The sequence below is a fragment of the Dipteris shenzhenensis genome, chromosome 2 (genome assembly GCF_047967505.1).
Source record: "Dipteris shenzhenensis isolate YYH24624 ecotype China chromosome 2, Dip_SZ_1.0, whole genome shotgun sequence".
NCBI lineage: Eukaryota > Viridiplantae > Streptophyta > Polypodiopsida > Gleicheniales > Dipteridaceae > Dipteris > Dipteris shenzhenensis.
The window spans coordinates 46,555,539-46,574,535 of record NC_141597.1 but is presented as its reverse complement, the minus strand read 5'-3'; the positions used below and the strand labels follow the sequence as shown (position 1 = coordinate 46,574,535).

The 18,997-nt window shown below is 41.1% G+C and overlaps 1 protein-coding gene across 2 annotated transcripts in view; it reads left to right on the top strand.

The window, feature by feature from the left end:
* COP8 (Proteasome component (PCI) domain protein) overlaps window positions 1–9,862 on the top strand; it is a 37,528-nt gene extending 27,666 nt beyond the window's left edge. Inside the window, exons 12-15 of one of the 2 annotated variants that reach the window (XM_087395944.1) lie at window positions 737–796; window positions 1,136–1,216; window positions 9,146–9,205; window positions 9,361–9,862. In XM_087395944.1, coding sequence (XP_087252070.1) covers window positions 737–796; window positions 1,136–1,216; window positions 9,146–9,205; window positions 9,361–9,435 — 276 coding nt within the window. In that variant the 3' untranslated portion in view covers window positions 9,436–9,862. The remainder of the gene's footprint in view (window positions 1–736; window positions 797–1,135; window positions 1,217–9,145; window positions 9,206–9,360) is intronic. The other variant, XM_087395936.1, reaches the window with a different exon arrangement.
* The last annotated feature ends 9,135 nt before the right edge of the window (window positions 9,863–18,997 follow it).

The following is an 18,997-nucleotide window of genomic DNA, read 5'->3' as shown; positions in this document are numbered from 1 at the left end:
CAAGAAAGTGACCATGTATTTGTCTATTCCCTGATCTTGTCCGGGCAGCAAGAGGTTGATCTTGTTTGCTGTCCCTCAATGTGTCAAGAAGCCATCTGAGAACTTGCCTTTGCTATCTATTGACAGCTCTTTCTTCAATCATTGCATCATGAATAGTGGAAGAGAAACGTGCAAATCAGCATGGGGTACTGGCTGATCATTGCTTGTTGGAGGGCTTGCATGAGGCTCATGTTGCTGATCAAAGGACCCTCCCTCTGAGGGAAGCAGAGGTAACCAAGAGTCAAAGGCATCAAACATGTCAATCGGGGGCCTTTGGCTTACATCATCATTTAGGTCACACACTAGACACATCATAGCATTAGATGTGGCTCTACAACACACACACACACACACACACACACGTGACTCCCCTAGATGCACACATGCACCATAGAGCAAGCCCTTGATCATAGTTATCCCAACAAGCCAATCTCTGCCTTTGTTGTTCATTGTAGGCCTCCTTCATTTGCAATTCCTTGTTTGTCTACTAATGAAGACATAATCGCTCCCAGTCCTCTCATGACTGCACTTCTCAATATAGGGCTTAAAACTTTAAGGTTGAGCTAGAAGTTTGTGCATGGAAAATCAGGTTTTTGGTAAATTTGTCCCTTTGTTTGTATTTGTTTGACAATGGTTCTTGATATGTTGCTGCTTATTTAGTGTGAAAAGGGTGTATTTATCTCTTGTTTTTTGGCAGGCTGAGAAAATAGCTGCTAGGATGATATCTGAAGATCGGATGAGAGGTTCTATTGATCAGGTATGTATAGTAGTCATTTGGTCCCTCCCCGTCTTCACCTTTTTCTACTAGTCTCTTTAGTTGCAGTCTTGTCTAGTCTTGTGTTGTAGCTTTACAGGCCTTGGATCCTCTTCTTTCTCTACTTGTTTCTTTGGTTACAGTCTTGTCTAGTCTGTACCTTGTGCTGTAGTGTAGCAGCCCTTGGAAAATGAAAGTTGATTCATCCAAAGTTTGATTATCTAGCATTGGAATTGTGAAAGAATGGGATGTTATCCTGATGTCTATACCTATTGCGAATCTGTATGCTGGTTTAGGGCCTTTGGCTGCATGCCGATTTCTGGGGTTTTCAAATGTGTGCAGTTCATGAGCTGGGGGAAAGGAGCTGCTTTGCTTATTCCTATGCTTAGGTGCAGCCTGTCCATACTAGTACAGACCATCTTGGTAACTTCACTGGCTGATTTTGTTGATTATTTGTGCTGATCTATGGTTTCTGCTTTATAAGTCTGCCGCATATGCAACATTACACCTAGTAAAGCATTGAGTACAGGTGGTCCCACACCCTCCGCCTCCTAGCATGCAGATCACCTTGAGCACCTCTTTTAGCAAACGGTGGGTGGGATGGTGTCCATAGGAGGTATAGGGCTTTATATATGAGGGCAATTTAGATACATCTTTGCACGTGGGACAATTAGAGTCCCCAAATCTACGTCATGCACCACTTTGCATAGGGCCTTTTTGCCACCTTTTCCATTAGTCACATTACATCTATTGATGCACCCAAGGGGGGGCCTCCAACACCGTCCCAATAGGCCTATGCCTGATCAACCTTGTGAGTGACTATCATGAGATTGAAACTGCACTATGTTGTGTTTTTAGAGGATGAGTTTGGGAATATTCCTAGATTCATCTAGGTATAGGCCTATGCCTGATCAAGCTTGGGGTCTCCATGCAGGGTCAGATTTAGCCACCCACTCAGGGCCAGGCCACCCACTCAGGGCCAAGTCATCACAAGTTTGAGATCAGCCACCATGGGTCATCAATTTTGGGAGGAGCTGCTTTCAAGTGCAACAGGCTGGTTTAATGGCCCAGCTGATATCAGCCTGCCACCATGTTTGTCATGTGCACGGATTGGTATCTGACGTGTATTAGGTACACAAGACTAGCTCAGGTAGCCTGGGGAGGCTTAGGGAGGCTTGATTCTCGGGTTGAGTGGCAAGGGTACGAACCAGTTTGAGGTCTTCGCTATTTTTGGCGCTTGGGGCCTGAGTCTATATAAGGGGCCTAGAGGTTCAGTTCTCAGAGAGAGCCGATGGGAGCAAGTTTTGTTCCCAAGTGCTAGATCTGATCCTGGATTGAGTCGCGGATGCGCGCTTGCATCATAGCGTAGCCCAGCAGCAGATCCCAGGCTTCACAGTGCCACCTAGTGGTATGGGACACCGGGCTGGATAGGATCTGGTTGGGAGTTCGTGCCAGTAGCTCAGCTTGTGGCTCGGAGGGGACATCTCCTGATTCGAGATCACATCCCGTAGATGTCATGGTTGGGTGGTGAGCAGCCTGCTCAGTTTCCTCACGTTGGTGTGTTCTTGTGTTTGCTTGCAGATCAGAGGTTTCAAGAGTGCTGGGACGTGTCAGTTGGTATCAGAGCCAACTCCTGAGGTAGGAACTTCTGTTGCGAAAATTTTGGACGATTCTTTCTCCAGGTATGCGAAATTTGTGTTCAAACCCTGCCAGTGTCTATTGGTTCATCGCTTAAGGGAAGGGGTATTAGATGGGGATAGAAGGAAGGAGAGAGAGAGAGTGCAGGGTGATTTCGTTGCAAGAAGTGATAGGTTGAGAGAGTGGGAGAGAGGTGTAGTTAGGAGAAAGTAGTGAGGTCCAGGTAGAGGCGTCAGAAGGGAGTCAGGAGAGAGCGTAGAGTTGGGGCGAACCAAAGGGGATCCCGCATGTCGGCTGGCTGCTCAGGGGTTGCGATGGCAGGTAGAAGGGGAGCGTAGGAAGGTGCGCAACAGGATAGGGCTAGTTTGCAATTTCGGCCAGTTGCTTTTCGGGGGGGGCTGGAAGCTTAAAAAAGCGCTACCCCTCCGTTTTTGGAAAAGCAGGGCTTTACTAAATGCCTGCTCTCCCGCTATAAGTTCGGCCAAATTGCCTTCTTCCATAGTCTGCAGATTGCGCAGAATTCCAGCCCCTCTACACCTTCACACCCGGGAGCCACAACACTTGTACGGCCTGCTACAGCACTTCGTACGGACAGCTAGGAGCGGAGTCCCAGGTTCAAGAATCTGAGCTGAATCGTCAGCTCAGCTCAGCCAGCTTACCTTCTTCATCGACCAGCTTTCCCTTCTTCCATCGCCTCCTTCTTGGCCAGCTTTCACTTCGTTTCTACTTCCTAGCTCCAAGGCCACCTGCTTGTTTCTCTTCTCTAGCCTATCTTCTTCTCAGATCAGATTTCAGTCATGGCTGATTCTGTAGACCCTGAGCTTGCGATGGGAGACCAGGATATGAACTACCATGTGGAGGATGACCAGGGTCTCTACGATGATCTGATTACGAAGAAAGCCTTCAGTGAATTCACCACTGCTCTTGATGGAAAGTTTGAGTAGGTTAACACGAATCAAACGGGGTTGACACAGCAACTCCATGGGATTCAAACTACACGCACACTTTTGACTAGCATTGTTCAGGCGCTCACGCATGTGGATGCCATGGCTTCAGTGTTAGGTCCGAACATCACTCCAGATCCTTTTCCCGGAGATCAAAAGTCTCGTACCAAGGAGGTTGTTGACACTTGGTTGTACAAGTGGCAAGTACACTTTCAATTTCACCCTTATCTGGATGACAAGAAAATACAGCTTGCAGCCGGGTTTATGTCAGGAAAGGCTTCATTGTGGTGGAAGGAACTCCAACCCAAGCTTGCAACATGGATAGAATTCGAAGGGGTCTTTAGGAAAGAGTTTCTGAAGAAGGAGGAAGATTACGATATCGCAGGCAAGCTCAAAGCCCTCGATATGTCCAAGCTGAATTTGACTTTTGAGGTTTATCTTCAGAGGTTTCGGGATTTGTAGACCAGAGCTATAAAGATGGATCCAGTGACCTTGTTAGGTTTCTTTGTGGATGGTTTGCCTGACTCATACAAGTTACAGATCAAGAACAACAAGTGTACCATGTTGCAAGAGGCCATGAATTACGCGCGTATTTATGATGATACCATGGCCAGTGCAAAGGGAACCACAGTTGCCGACACGGGTGGGAAGAACAAGAGGAAGTTCTTCCAGTCTACCACAAGTACCGGGGAGTCGAAGTCTTTAGACAACGCCTCTAAGAAACATTTGACTCAAGCGAAGAATGGTCGTGCTCGTTTTCTTCGTACCTTAAAGCTAAAGAAAGAGGGATGTTGCTTCATCTGCGAGGAGCGGGGCCACACTAAGAATGATTGTCCTAAGCGCAAGAACCAGAAGAAAGCGTCAGGATCGAAGCTCCAGGCATGATTGGGTACCAAAGCTAAGGGAGCTAATCAAGTTTCGATGACATGTATTTTTGTAAATGTCATTACTTGTCGACTTTCTTGTAATTGCACTTTTAATACTTCGTTATTTGGTTTCCATGATCTTTTTCGAGTCTTTGGAGAAGTTAGGGACCAAAGAGTTCACATTCTTTTTGACCCGGGCAGCTCTCACAACTTTGTTAATTACAAACTTGTGCAGAAGATGGGGCTGTCTACGATTCCTAGCGATCACACCTATGAGGTGCAGCTTCTAGCTGGGAAGTTGTTTTGGAATCGCAAGATTGAAGCGCTTTCTATCTGGATTCAAGAATACACAGCGGCTCTTACGTGCTATGTCATGCACTTGGAGCATGTGGACTTGTTAATTAGAATAGAGTGGTTTAAAACCCACGATATTCGGATTGGATGGAAGGATCATACTCTTTCTTTTTTGGATAAGGACACCCAATTTTGTATTCAGTGTGATAATATTCCTTCTTCTCAGGGACCTATTGTATCTGCGATGCAGCTTCAGAATATAATACTTCTCATTATGATGTCTATCAGTGTGTTTTGATTCCGCTTTCTTCATTTGTTGTCTCTCTAAATAACAAGAATGATTTAAGTGTGTTTGAACACCGAGAATTGAGAACGTTGTTAGATGATTTCATGGATGTATTCCCTGCTCAACCGTCGGAAGATTTACCTCTAGAACAGGCAGTAGACCATCGCATAGATATAGTACTTGGGGCTCAACCTATTAGTGTTCCACCTTATAGGATGTGCCAGCTTGAGGAGGATGAGTTAGCTTCACAGCTACAAAATTATATGAATATGGGCCTTGGGGAGCACCTGTTCTCTTAAGAAAGAAGAAAGATTCTACATGGAGAATGTGTATAGATTATAAACGATTGAATAAAGTGACAATTAAGAATCGATACGCTGTATCTTGTTCTGATGATCTAATAGACCGTTTGGCTGGAGCGAAGTATTTCACTAAGATTGATTTGCGTACGGGTTATCATCAAATCCTTATCTATGCTAAACACATAGATAGAACCGCATTCCGAACTAGGTATGGCCACCACGAGTTTCTCGTATTACCTTTTGGTTTGACCAATGCTCCTGCCACCTTCCAGCAAATGATGAACGATTTGTTTCGAGATTTTCTGGGCAAATTCGTTGTAGTGTTCTTAGATGACATCTTGGTATATAGCCGAGCGCTAGAGGATCACATAGGACACCTCCGGATTGTCTTAGTTCTTCTAAGACAGCATAAGCTCTACGCCAAGATGAGTAAATGTGACTTCTTTATGAAGGAGATCATTTACTTAGGACACAAGATTTCTTTTAAAGGTATTAGCATTGATCTGGATCGTATTCAGAAGGTTTTAGAATGGCCTATCCCTCAGACTGCGAAACAACTTCGTTCTTTCTTAGGATTTACGGTATTTTTACGGAAGTCTGTGCGTGATTATTCACATATCACGGCACCCCTAACGAACATATTGAAAGGTCGTGGACGCAGGTCTACCCAGTCGATCTCTTGGAGTGATGCATTGAACAAGGCTTTTGAAACCTTGAAGTTAACTATCAAGGAAGCACCCGTTCTTGCATTACCCGATCCTACCCGGCCTTATGTTCTAGAGGCCGATGCGAGTGATTTTGCGATTGGGGCAGATTTATTCCAAGAGGACAGACCTGTAGCTTTTGAGAGTAAGAAGCTAGACGACACCCAATATCCAATCGTGTATGCACTGAAGGTTTGGAGATACTACTTGTATGGTTCGAAGTTTCTTGTATTGACCGATCATCAGTCAATCAAGTATGTGTGTGATGGGTCTGAATTGAGGGGACGGAAAGCTAGATGGGCATAATTAATGCAAGATTTTGATTTTGAAATACGTTATCGAAAGGGTTCGTTGAATAGTGTGGCGGATGCCTTAAGTTGAGTCAAGTTTGTAAATGCTATGTCATTTACGGAAATATCCTCAGACCTATTTCAATCCTTGAGAGGGCTTTGCGCAATTGAGAGTCATTTCAGTTCTTATTTGCAGAAACTCCAGGATGGGAGCTCCATGGTTGACCAAGACTCGGGGATTGTGCCACCTACGGTATAGGCGGCGGGAGGTCAGTGGATGATTAGATGATTAGGAACTGCTTGCTGTTCCGGAATGGAAAGATTTGTGTCCTAGATGTTCTGGAACTTCGATCCAAGATTCTCTGGGAGTGTCATGATGCTCCTAGTGCTGGACATCTGGGTATACATCGGACTCTGTGTCTTGTGAAGCATACCTTTTATTGGCCTAAGATGCGTGCATTTATTGAAAACTATGTGGTAGGTTGCCGGGTTTGTCAGGTTACTAAGGCAGAACGACTTAGAAGCGCGGGTTTATTACAGCCATTGCAAATTCCAGGTAATAAATGGGAAAGTATTTCCATGGATTTTATTACTGGTTTGCCTCGAACGCGCAAGGGTCATGACTCCATTTGGGTCATAGTCGATCGTTTGACCAAAATGGCTAGATTCTTACCTACTAGAACAACTATTTCAGCTGTTCAGCTGGCTCACGAGTTTGTGAACCACTTGTTTAAGATATATGGTTTGCCCTCTGACATAGTCAGTGACAGGGACTCGAAGTTTACAAGTAACTTTTGGACACTTGTTTTTGAGAAGATAGAAACTACTCTAAGTATGAGCTCCTCAGATCATGCACAATGCGATGGCAGTATAGAGAAGGTCAATCAATTGGTTGAAGATATGCTTCGGGCATATGTTTCCAAGAGATAGTCTTCATAGAAAGATTATCTATCTATGATAGAATTTGCTTATAACAGTGCAAAGCATTCGAGTATTGGCTACAGTCCTTTTATGCTTATGTACAGGTTTCAACCTAAGTCACCAGTTATGGTTGGGTTAAAGGGAATCCAAAATGATGCTGCAAAGACCTTCTTGCTAGATATGCAAGAAATGTTGCAGTTTGCTAAGGAGTCTATTAGAAGTGCCCAAAATCGGGACAGATTTTATGCTACTAGACATCGTTCACCTAGAGAGTTCTCTGAAGGAACGATGGTATATTTGCGAATTCCCAAGGAATCCATAAGCCTAAGTACTGGTTTGGTTCCGAAGTTATCCCACAGATACTGTGGTCCCTTAAAAGTTATTAAAATAATTGGACTAGTTGCATATAGACTAGAATTGCCTCCTGATGTTAAAGTACATCCAGTGTTTCACGTCAGTAGACTGAAAGAAGTATTGGGTGCGGATGATCAACTTCTTTCTCCTCAAGAAATAATAGAAGTTACAGATTTGACTTTTATTCCACACGAACCTGAGTGTATTCTTGAATTTCGTGAAAGACAAATTCGTAATAGAACTATCACGGAATACAAGATCAAGTGGAAGGATCGTGTTGAGGAGGATGCAACATGGGAGACATTACAGAATCTCCAGAGGACATTCTCGGGTTTTTTAGCGAACTCAGGAGTGAGTTCTTAGAGGAGGGGAAGTATGTCATGTGCACGGATTGGTATCCGACGTGTACTGGGTACACAAGACTAACTTAGGTAGCCTGGGGAGGCTTAGAGCTAGGCAAGCTTGATTCTCGGGTTGCGTGGCAAGGGTACGAACCAGTTAGAGGTCTTCGCTATTTTTGGCGCTTGGGGCCCGAGTCTATATAATGGGCCCAGAGGTTCAGCTCTCAGAGAGAGCCGATGGGAGCAAGTTTCGTTCCCAAGTGCTAGGTCTGATCTTGGATTGAGTCGCGGACGCGCGCTTGCATCATAGTGTAGCCCAAGGCCCAGCGGCAGATCCCAGGCTTGACAGTGCCACCTGGTGGTATGGGACACCAGGCTGGATTGGATCTGGTTGGGAGTTCGTGCTAGTAGCTCAGCTTGTGGCTCGCAGGGGACATCTCCTGATTCGGGATCACATCCCATAGATGTCATGGTTGGGTGTTGAGCAGCTTGCTCAGTTTCCTCACGTTGGTGTGTTCTTGTGTTTGCTTGCAGATCAGAGGTTTTAGGAGTGCTGGGACGTGTCAATGTTGATATGCCTGCTGCCATGGGATGCCACCTTCTCCGGCAGCTGTAGATGTTCAGGCTGCAACCTGTTTCTCATCTGATCTGCCCAGTCAACTGCATAGTATGCCATGCTATATAGAGAATCGCCACGTGCTGCCACATTGTGGGTGGGTGCCAATAGTTCTGTCCAGCTGTACACAGTCTGCTGCAGGCTGTCAGAAATGATGGCTAAAACCGAGGTCTAGTACCATTTATAAGTCTGTCGCAGTGTGCCACATGGCACCAAGAAAGTCTTGAGTATGGGGTTACTGCACCCTCTGCCTCCCAGTCACGTGGATTGCCCTTAGCGAAAGGCTGGCGGGATACGCAGTGTAGAAGGTAGCGTTCTTTATCTATGAGAGCAATTAGTACATCTTTGCATATTACATCCATTATTGCACTCAAGAGGTAGAGGTTTAGCTTCATCATGATTGACGTTGACAGTATAATGCTTGCTGCTGCTGCCTATGGACCCACTTGTGGATCATGCTTTTATATCTTGTCTCTGCTGTCTTAGGGTTTTTCAATTTGGTTTCTGGTATGTTTCCTGCAACTAGGGTTTACTTGCCTAACAAATCTGTGAATAACTGTATATAAACATTATATACGCTAAAAAAATGTTATCCTTAATGGAATTAATGCCTTAGATAATATGATTAGAAAGCCCCACTTTGAAACATGCATGGTTTGCAATCAAGTATGCCTTTTGAGTACAAGTTTTGAGATTGAAGCGGCATCCATAATATAGTTTCTTTGCAAAGGATTATTCTTTTTGTGATCATAACATAGGGTTGTTGTCCTGTGATAATGTCGAATCTGAGCTGCAGGTAGAAGGGGTGATCCACTTTGAGAATGATATTGAAGAACTGCAACAATGGGATCAACAAGTTAGTACTTCATTTTGACAATTGCGGTTTTTTGCTTTTGAAGTTCCATTCTGTGACATGGGTTCTAAGAGATATTGGGATTTCCTTTTTTTTATATAAGACTTTCAGGTGATTATTACTTGCAAAACTTTGACTTCCGAGCTATGTGGCTGCAGATTGTCAGCATTTGTCAAGCGCTTAATGATGTGCTCGATAGCATGGCAAAGAAAGGCCTGCCTGTCTCTGTATAGTAGCTGTATGTTTGAAGGGCAAATTTTTAAGCAGAGCCCATATTTTGTAAATCATCAGCCCCGAACAAGGAAATATCAATCTCTCTTGCACCGAATTATTTGTCAGTTCTTGTAGGTGGGTCCATGTAGATGGATGATAATAAATCTGTTGCGTAATGAAGCAATCCTCTAATTTCGCATGCCCTGATTTGGATTAATTGAAAGTGCGTCCCGGTCCCCAGCCCCCTGCCCCCAGCATGGTTAGGATGCCATAGTTGATTGTGTGTGTCGATTTTTATAATTACAAGTATAATTTCCAATTTACGGAATGGGTCATGTTTCTGACTGAAGTTTTGCAAATGACTTTATTCTCACCTGGAACTGACTCTTGACATTTATTCCCTGAAAGAGACATATTCAGTGGCATGTGCTTTTATATTTTGACATTTAGTGCCATTTTGGGAATGAAAATCCTGTGAACAACCATCAGGCATTGCCCAACGGCACATCTTTATTCATTCCAATGAGGCAATATAAATGCTAAATTTCAGTTTCTATTGTAAGTCTAGAAACAACAAATTTCTACTTTTGTCTCTTTATGATGAAAAGGTAGAGTTCAAGCATTGTTGAATAGAGATCTTGTCGGGTTTCCTTAAATCTTTTTTGCTTATGTACAATAAGCAATGGCTTAATATTATTGTACACAAATTTCCTTGCAATTTTGAAGCTAATTTAGAAGACATTAATCTACTTAGAGGTTCAATTCCAAATTACGTTCTTAGTCTATCAAAGGGTAAACTTACTATCTTAGTTTCTCAAGATATGAGCTAAATGATACTGAAATGGCCCCGCCCGCCCCCCCCTCCCCCCTCTCTCTCTCTCTCGCATGTGCGCGCTAGCTCAACATGGTTGGCATGTATATTTCACATCTTGCTAAATGGTGCGTGTTTAGTACACTTGCTATCAATCCTAGTTGGTGTCCTCTCTTTTTTATTTGGGATTGGTTGGTTTTTTGGTTGTTTCCTTGGAGGCCAAGCATATCAAGAGGGGACTTTGTGACATGATAGATCGGGCCACAATTATATGTGGACAAAAATGTGTCAAATACCATTGCATATATCAAACCCAAACAATTTGATTGAAAGATTTATTGAGTGGGAGATAAGGTTGAGATAGTGGGTAAGGTACACCTTGAGTTTGCTTACACTCTCCCCAAGTTGCCCAATAGGCCAAGTCACTCATGGTCGTAGAAGGCACCAACTTGTGAGGAAGGAGTAATGATTTAGTAGGGGAGGACTCAAAGTGTTTGTGATACTCCTCAATGGTTGCCTCTATATGCATCAATCTTTACCATATCTTTTCGAACCTCTCCTCTGACCATTCCAAAGAAGATCCAGAGAGGACTTTTTCTAGTTCAGGTACTTGTGGTTGTATGGTGAGAGGAGGTAACCCCCGTTGGGAAGTGAAATAGAACGTGAAACCATAACAAGCAATGAGAGGAGAATTGGCTCCCTTATCGTGTGCCTTTTGAAGAACAAATTGGTAACTCATAGGTAGTGGCTTGGCCAAGGAGACCCACTAGAGCTAGTCTTGCCAAGGCAATGTGATTGCTTATAGACCCAAACTTAGGTGTGATCTAACCATGACTAGGATGAAGCTTGGGCGAAGCATAGTGGAGGTTCGAATTGATTGATGTTGAAAATTAGCAAAGGAATTGTTGTATTACACCTTTGGATGTAGTGAAATATTAGAATCCCTTGATTGATACGTGTGGTAAGCAAGGAAGATCAATAGCTTTTCTTTTGTGTTCAATTCTCATGAATCTGGGTTTCAGGGAATGTATTGTTGACCTCTTTTACGTCAACAAGATTAGAGAGCTATTGTAGTTTACGAACCAAGGATAGGTCTCTCAAAGAGCTCCCTTCTTTACCACATGTGAACTCCTCATCCAGTTTCCTCTTTTTAGGTGCTTCTTAGATAGAGCTCTCTCTCGAGCCTTTTCCAATGCGTACTCTACATCCTTCTTGTAGTAAGGCTAATGTGTAAGAAAGTTCTCTAATTTTTTGAAGTATTAGGAATTGTCCACAATACCTAGGAGATAGCTTTGGACATTTACCTGTCTCTTTAGCTTTTTGATGATTTTGGCACCAAATTTTCTTTGAACTTTGACTTTCTACATTGGGGGTTTGCATAACTTCTTGTCCTATCTTGAGCCTTTCTAATGCTCTCTCTTGAGCCTTTCTATAGTAGGGTTTTGCATAGCTTCTTGCTCTATGTTGAGCCTTTCTAATGCTATCATTAGCTAAGTTGAGCATATGATTCATATCTTCAAGATAGTCTTTGATTGCTTGAATTTTCTATTTTTTGAGTCCTACCGGAATTGGGGCTTTAGGTTGATATCCATATATCATCATGAATGAACTAAAACTTGTAGTTGAAAGCTCGACACTATTACATGCAGTATGGGCAAATACTATTAGTTTGCCTTCTACTTACATATGCTCGAAGCATATCCTTAATGGCTTGATTGACCCTTTTAGTTTGATCATCATTCTGTGGATGATTCGTAGTGCTCATATTCAAAGTAGTGTCTTGTCTTATGAATATAGTCCTCCAACAATGGTGGTTAAATTTTGCTATCCTAGTCACTAATAATACCGGCTAGAGCCCATACAATCTATAAATTTGCTCTGCAATAGCTTTGCTAATTCATGAGTTTTAACCTCTTCAGTAGTTGGAATAATCTGATCCATCTTGATCAACCAATGTACAAATCAACCACAAAGAGTCGTGCCTCCTCTGTGTCCTAGGTAATTCAACAATAAAATCCATGGAAATACTTTCCCATTTGCTAGATGGGGTCTCTAAATGGGAAATACTTTCTCATTGCTAGATGGGATCTCCATAGCTCACTGATCAAGCGCTCTTGCGAAGGACAAATTGATGTAATGGGGTGTACCTAGGGGTACAAGGTTTGTGTGTGTCACCACATGGTGGTTAGTTGGACCAGGTTAGTTGGTAGAAGGTTCTAGTAGGTGTGATCGATTCATGGGCTTGACTGAGAAATCAGTGGAGTGATTTGTGGATCTAGATGCTCTACTGAGCTCACATATGATGTCACTCTTGGATGCAACTCGTGCATATATATTGGCATATCTCTCATGAATAAACTCCTCCATTTTGCTTCATTTATTGAATGCTTCTTGCTACTCCGACATGTGGTATCAGAGCTTGGTTCACCGTCCTCGAGCCCTCCTTGATTGCCATGTCATCTTCTTCACAATGAAGGATTTCTCTCCTCTTTCCACGAAATTTGCTTAAGCCTGCTCTCCAATATCTGAGCCATTACCCTTGTCCTCTGAGCTGAAGTATCCTTATGTTAGGGAGAATCCATGGCTAGGAGGAATTAGGAATCCTGCAAACATTCTACTTGGTATTTTGATAATCTTTCCTTCATGGCTTTGTATTCATGGAAAGATAGTCTTTGAACATGCCTTCTTTGTGGTTTTAGCAACACTCCATGTGTTAGGAAGATGAAGAAGAAGAAAACTCCAAGATATAACAATAGGAAGGTCACTAAACTCCAAGGCAAATCCCAAGACCCTCACTATTATCAACATGCAAATGACGTTGGCTTTTCAGATTTCATTGCTTGTAACATGCATCTATATGGTGATGGCTCTTTTTGAATTGTAAAGGACTAGACACTGGCACATCAGTGGTAAGATCTTCCCTATGGCCTCCAAAATCAAGATAGATAAGTTTGAGGGAGAGGGTTTTCATACTTGGCAAACCAAATTGAAATTTATTCTCATGAAAAAGGGGATCTAGAATGTGGCTAATGGAAAAGAAAAGAAACCAACCACTAGGGAGGGAGAAGCTTTATGGCTTCCTAAGGATGAAAAAGCAATACCCATAATTGCTCTTGGATTAAGTGATTCTTTCATCCATCACATTGATGGCTGTGAGACTGCTCATGCTGCATGGAATCATCTTATCTTTGGAGCACAGGGAAGGTGTTCCAAGTTTATCTTGCTCATCAAATTCTTTGATCTGAAATTGGATAGAGGAGAATCCATCTCTTCTCATTTAAACTCCATGAAGAGCATACTGACTCAATTATCTGGCATCAAGTTTGATCTTGATGATGACATTGTAATTGCTATCTTACTCAGAAGCCTAGCTTAGGAATTTGGCACTATTGTCACTACTCTCACCAATATACCAGAGATTAGTTTGGTGGAAATTGAGGCATCCCTCTTGGAAGAGGAAATAAAAATCAAACAGAGAAATGACTTCAAAGAACATGGGGCATATTTGGCCAAAAGCAACTTCAAGGGCAAGAGCAAGATGAAGTGCAACTTTTGTGGAAAACCTGGACATTTTGAGAAAGAGCGCTATGCAAAGAAGAAATGTTTAGCAAACCTTGTGGAAAAAGCAAAGACAGAAGAATAAGAAGAACCAGACGATGTTAAAGCTCTCACTGCTTTCACCACCCAAGTCAATCTTGATAAGGGTGATGACCCATATGTTTTCTAAGTTGTTTGTGTGTGTGGTCAATATTGGTTCTCTACCGTGGATAGTCCATTCTTGAATGCTTGTTAGTCCTTTGTTTGAGTCTTAGCTTGTTGGACCCATGGGGGTTTCCATACATAGTCATTGTCTATCTCCTAGTTGTAAACCAAGAGTCTTAGGAGTGAGTCACAGGTTGGGGCCATGTGTGTTGCCACATGATGGTGGGCAAGCCATGGAGCATCCCATGTACTACTGCTGAGGGATGAGGTCATCAATTTGTGGGGGGGAATGAAGGACAAATTGATGTAATGGGGTGTACCTAGGAGTACAAGGTTTGTGTGTGTCACCACATGGTGGTTAGTGTGACCAGGTTAGGTGGTAGAAGGTTCTAGTAGGTGTGATTGAGAGATTCATGGGCTTGATTGAGAAATCAGTGAGTGATTTGTGGATCTAGATGCTCTATTGAGCTCACATATGATGTCACTCTTGGATGTAACTTGTGCCTATATATTGGGCATATCTCTCATGAATAAACTCCTTCATTTTGCTTCATTTGCTGAATCCTTCTTGCTACTCCAACAAATACATAATCTTAGACATCCTTGCCTATTCCAAGCTAAAAGATTTGTCTTTTAAGACATACATATGATTATCATGACATCGGGGCCAACATGACACTCAAAAAGAATTTGGTGCCTAATGTCATTATGATGTCGGATACATACTATATCTTTATAGAGTAGGTAGCCATCTTTAGTAATAAAACTTTTCACTTGAGTTCTTTATCACCAATTTGTGGTGTGTCACCATTTCCACGTGACTCCTCAATGAAAGCTACTAGACCTATTGGATCCCTCCTCATAATTGCTTTCCATATTTCAGAAAAGTGAGGATTAAACTAGCATTTTTCTTTTAAAGACTCTAGAAAATCATTTTGGAATTGACTAAACCTCAATTCATTAACCATTGGCATTCGACTTAGGGAATCTACTATCACATTAAATTTCCCCTTCCTATATGTTAATCGGATATCAAACTCTTGCATTATTGCAGCCCACCGAGCTTTTCTTACTTTAAGCTCTGGTTGATTGCAAATCCATTTGATACTTTCTTGATAAAAGATGATCTCAAACTTAGCACCATACAAATAGTGTCTCCATGTCTTTAAAGCATAACTATAGCATACAGTCTTCTCATATGTCACATAATTTTGTTGAGCATGGTCTTTTTTCATTCAAAAGCTCCTAGTTGACCCACTAGCATCTATTTCAACCATGAATGGTTCATTGGGATCCACTACCTTTAAGTCTGGAGCTACTACTATTGCTACTTTTAACTTTTTTGAGGTTCATCCCATATGAAGGTACTTCCCTTTCCTTTAAGTTGATCTGTCATTGAAAAAAATATTTTAGCATATTATTGGATGAATTTCCTATTATATCAAGATAAAACCAATAATATTTGTAATTCTTGTAGTTTTGTAGGATTTGCTCATTCCAATATGGCCCTTGCCTTATTGGCATCCATAAAATCTCTTTTTAGGATATACTATGTCCCAAGTACCTTAGTTCTTTTGCAAAGAATCGGATACTCATATTTATTCTGATTTATTTAAAGCTCGATATTTATTTTTTCCTGTGATTTATTTAAAGTTCGATAAACTATGCATAAACGCACAGTACCATCCTTTTGATTTACCAATAATACTAGACCAAGGTGAGCTACTTGGAGGAATCTAGCCTTTCTACCTCACGTTCTTTCATTTGACTAAATTTAAACGAGGTTTACAAATAGGGCTAAATCGAATAAATGTATCTATCTTGTGATCTATTTCTCTCTTAGGGGCTAAACCATCAGGAAATTCAAACAGAAAAACATATTTAAATTCAACCATTAAATTATTAAAAGAGGCTTATTGCTTCTCAACAACATCAAGTAAAAGTTTAATTCTTTCAAATCTAGAAGAAATAAAATCATCATCTAACTAAAAACACAAATATGTATCTCGCATTCTTGTTGGTGTGGAAGTCATTAGAACAAATAAGTGGAGACATTATGTTCCCCTTGGATCTAGAAGGCCGGCCCTACCATGTGTTTCAAGATGAAGGAGCCATTTAAATCACTCTATTACGGGCAATGCCCAAAACAACAAATATTATGTCGAGATGCATAGTTTGGCAATACAAGGCATCTAGATAACCTTGAGTGTGGTGTCTCTTGCAAACGGTAGTGATTAGAAACTTTGGGACACCATGGTGCAGAGAAGGACATATCTATGGGCAATTGGATGCAACTTAATTTCTTAACTAACAAGTAGTTTGAGAAATTATGTGGCACATAATCCTTACTTTTTTCCCCTTAATACTTCCATGCATCCTCATTAAATCATGAGGACCAAAGGTGGGCTACCACATGACCGATAATAGGCAACACGTATGGGTATGCTCATAAACTCTACTTTTATATACTTTTCAATACCTTTAAGCATAATACTTTGTGAGTTCAAGCAGAATGTTCTTGCCTAGATATTTAAAACAAATATTTTATTACTTAGCCTTCTTATAATCCTCTCTTTCAATCCTTCTCATAATCATAAGGTGTTTGAATTTAAGAACCGCCTCCCTATGATTATACATCTTAGAATTATCCCATGCTTCCCATGCACTTTCCAACTCATTTTCAAATAAAAATTCACTAAAAAAATTTGGTTCAAACTCATCCCAATACTTTGGAATTCTATTGGTTTCTCTAAGGTTTATCCACCATTTATACACTTTATTTCCAAGGGAAAGAATGGCTTCTATGACATGTTTTTTAGGAGGGGTACTCTTGAATTGGTGGAAATCTTGCCATTTTTGCAAGAACATATTTATAGCATTCTTGTTTCTTTCTTTATATTCCTTGTTATAAATTAGCGGCTTTAAATCCTTTAAAATATTTGAGGTTTCTCTAATGTGGGAGGTAGATGTATCAAATTAGCATGGAGGAGTTGGTGATTTTATGATAGGAGTGATCAATTGAGAATCTAATAACTGAGACATGGATTCAGTTAGAGTTTTTTTTAATGAATCATTAATAGACTCTAATCGGGTTTCTATATTTAGTATTCAATTTTCTTTTTTGTGAATTTCCAATAAGAAATCTAGAAAATATTTGTGTGTGTCTCCTCTCCAACAATGGACTTTACTTTCCTTGCCCTTTTCCCCACTTTCAGTAATTATTCTCTCTCTTTGGACTTGTCATTATGAAATGAGATTTTTTCAAAATAATAAAGCAAAGAGCTTTAGCTACAAAAGAACAATGCGATGCCCACTTTTTTCTTATTCGTTTGAGATCTTGGGATTCGAATTTAAATTTGACTCGCTCTTCGTGCCATGCACAGATTTTGATTCTTCGATCCCGCTCTTCAACTTCAATCCACCAAGTCTAGATCTGTGATCCTCTCACTATCAATCTTTGATGTGTTGGTCCTTGTGTTTAAAGTCAATGAGGCTAAGCGCTTACTTAAAGGATTGACATAAATAAAGAGAGATTATATTTGGAGATAAAGAAAGGGGGCATAAAGGCCTGAAGACAGCTTTTTAAACAAAATAGTACTAAAGTAGCTTTGTAGATTTTTTTTTAAAAAAAGTACTAAGGTAGCTTTGTTTGACATGTCCATCTCTCTTTTTGACCTTAGTGTAGGTCGATGAAGCAAACCATGCTAACTCAAGATCTTCTCTATTGCATCTTCAACTTGCAAATGCAAATGCGTGTAGCAAGTCAATTTGAAGCTACAAATTAGGGATAGAAACAAGTCAGAATTGCTCTTCTAGCACCAAATTGTCAAAAAATTATCATGGGTTCATTAAAGTGCACGATGAAACTATACACGAGGATAGATTATGGAAAATACCTAGCCTTCCTCCATAGCTTATAGCCATGAATGTTCAGAGCTTTACTCCATAGATTATATCTATGGACGTTCAGAGCTCTACTCCATAGCCTATCGTACCAAGATGCTATGGGTAGCAGAGAGGAGCACGAGTGTAAGCAGCTTCATGTCCACAATTCCATGAGTTGAAAGTTCTTTACTAGAGTTTGTGACATTGAAGAAAGCTTAATATTACTGCACAATTTAGAAACATATTTGCAAATTGATGGCTAGATCTAAGAGATTACAGGCTGCTAGCTGCAGTAGATTTATACTGGTTGGCTGGGATGTAGTTATGTTCTGCTTAAAATGCTTATCTATTGCCTTCATTTATTGTCTATAGTTTCATTTAAGTTTAGTTTGTTTTTTGCAACTCATCGAAACTCAAAAGATTGTAACCTACTATAGTACCATTGTAAATACTGATTTTATGTCAATAGGATTAGAGGGCTACTATAGGTTAGAGAGGGATGTGAACTATAGGTCGCTCTTTTTAACTTCTTCTCAAATTGAGTTCTCTCTAGAGACTTCCCCCATGCCTAGTGCTTGCCACTTGGCTTACTGTTTGGTGTTGCCATGTCCTATAGGATCCTTCCATTAAAGCCCTCTCATGGCTTCCCTTTGCACCTTGTCACATTAATGCTTAAGCATAGGATTATTCTTGAACCCCAGCCCAAAACCATTGAGCCCTCATGGTTTCTTACCTCATCATAAGAATAGAAAACTCCTAGAATTTCAAATTTGATGGCGGGTATATCTCTCATTGTGAATTGGATACGAATATAACGGTCTCCCCAAGTAAGAAATGGGGAAAATTCCTTCTCATTTATCAAATTAATTGTAGCTCCTACCTACATCCCAAAATAATAGACACACAAATAGAATCCAAGTAAAAGATGCTCTACACTAGTGGGAATTGATCCTCCCTAGATCGCCAACCTCCCACAAGTGAATGGAGGTTCGAATCAACATTATATCTCACTTGAATCACCTCATCTATACTCCCAAGGGGGAGTTTGGTCCTAAGACCTAGTTGAGTTAGGAAGAATATGCCATGCTAACATTCCTTGGACGATCCACATTTTTGGGTCAAGCGCTGATGAGCACAAAAAAAATGTATTCTCAATCTATTCCAATGGGTACAAGACTACAAGT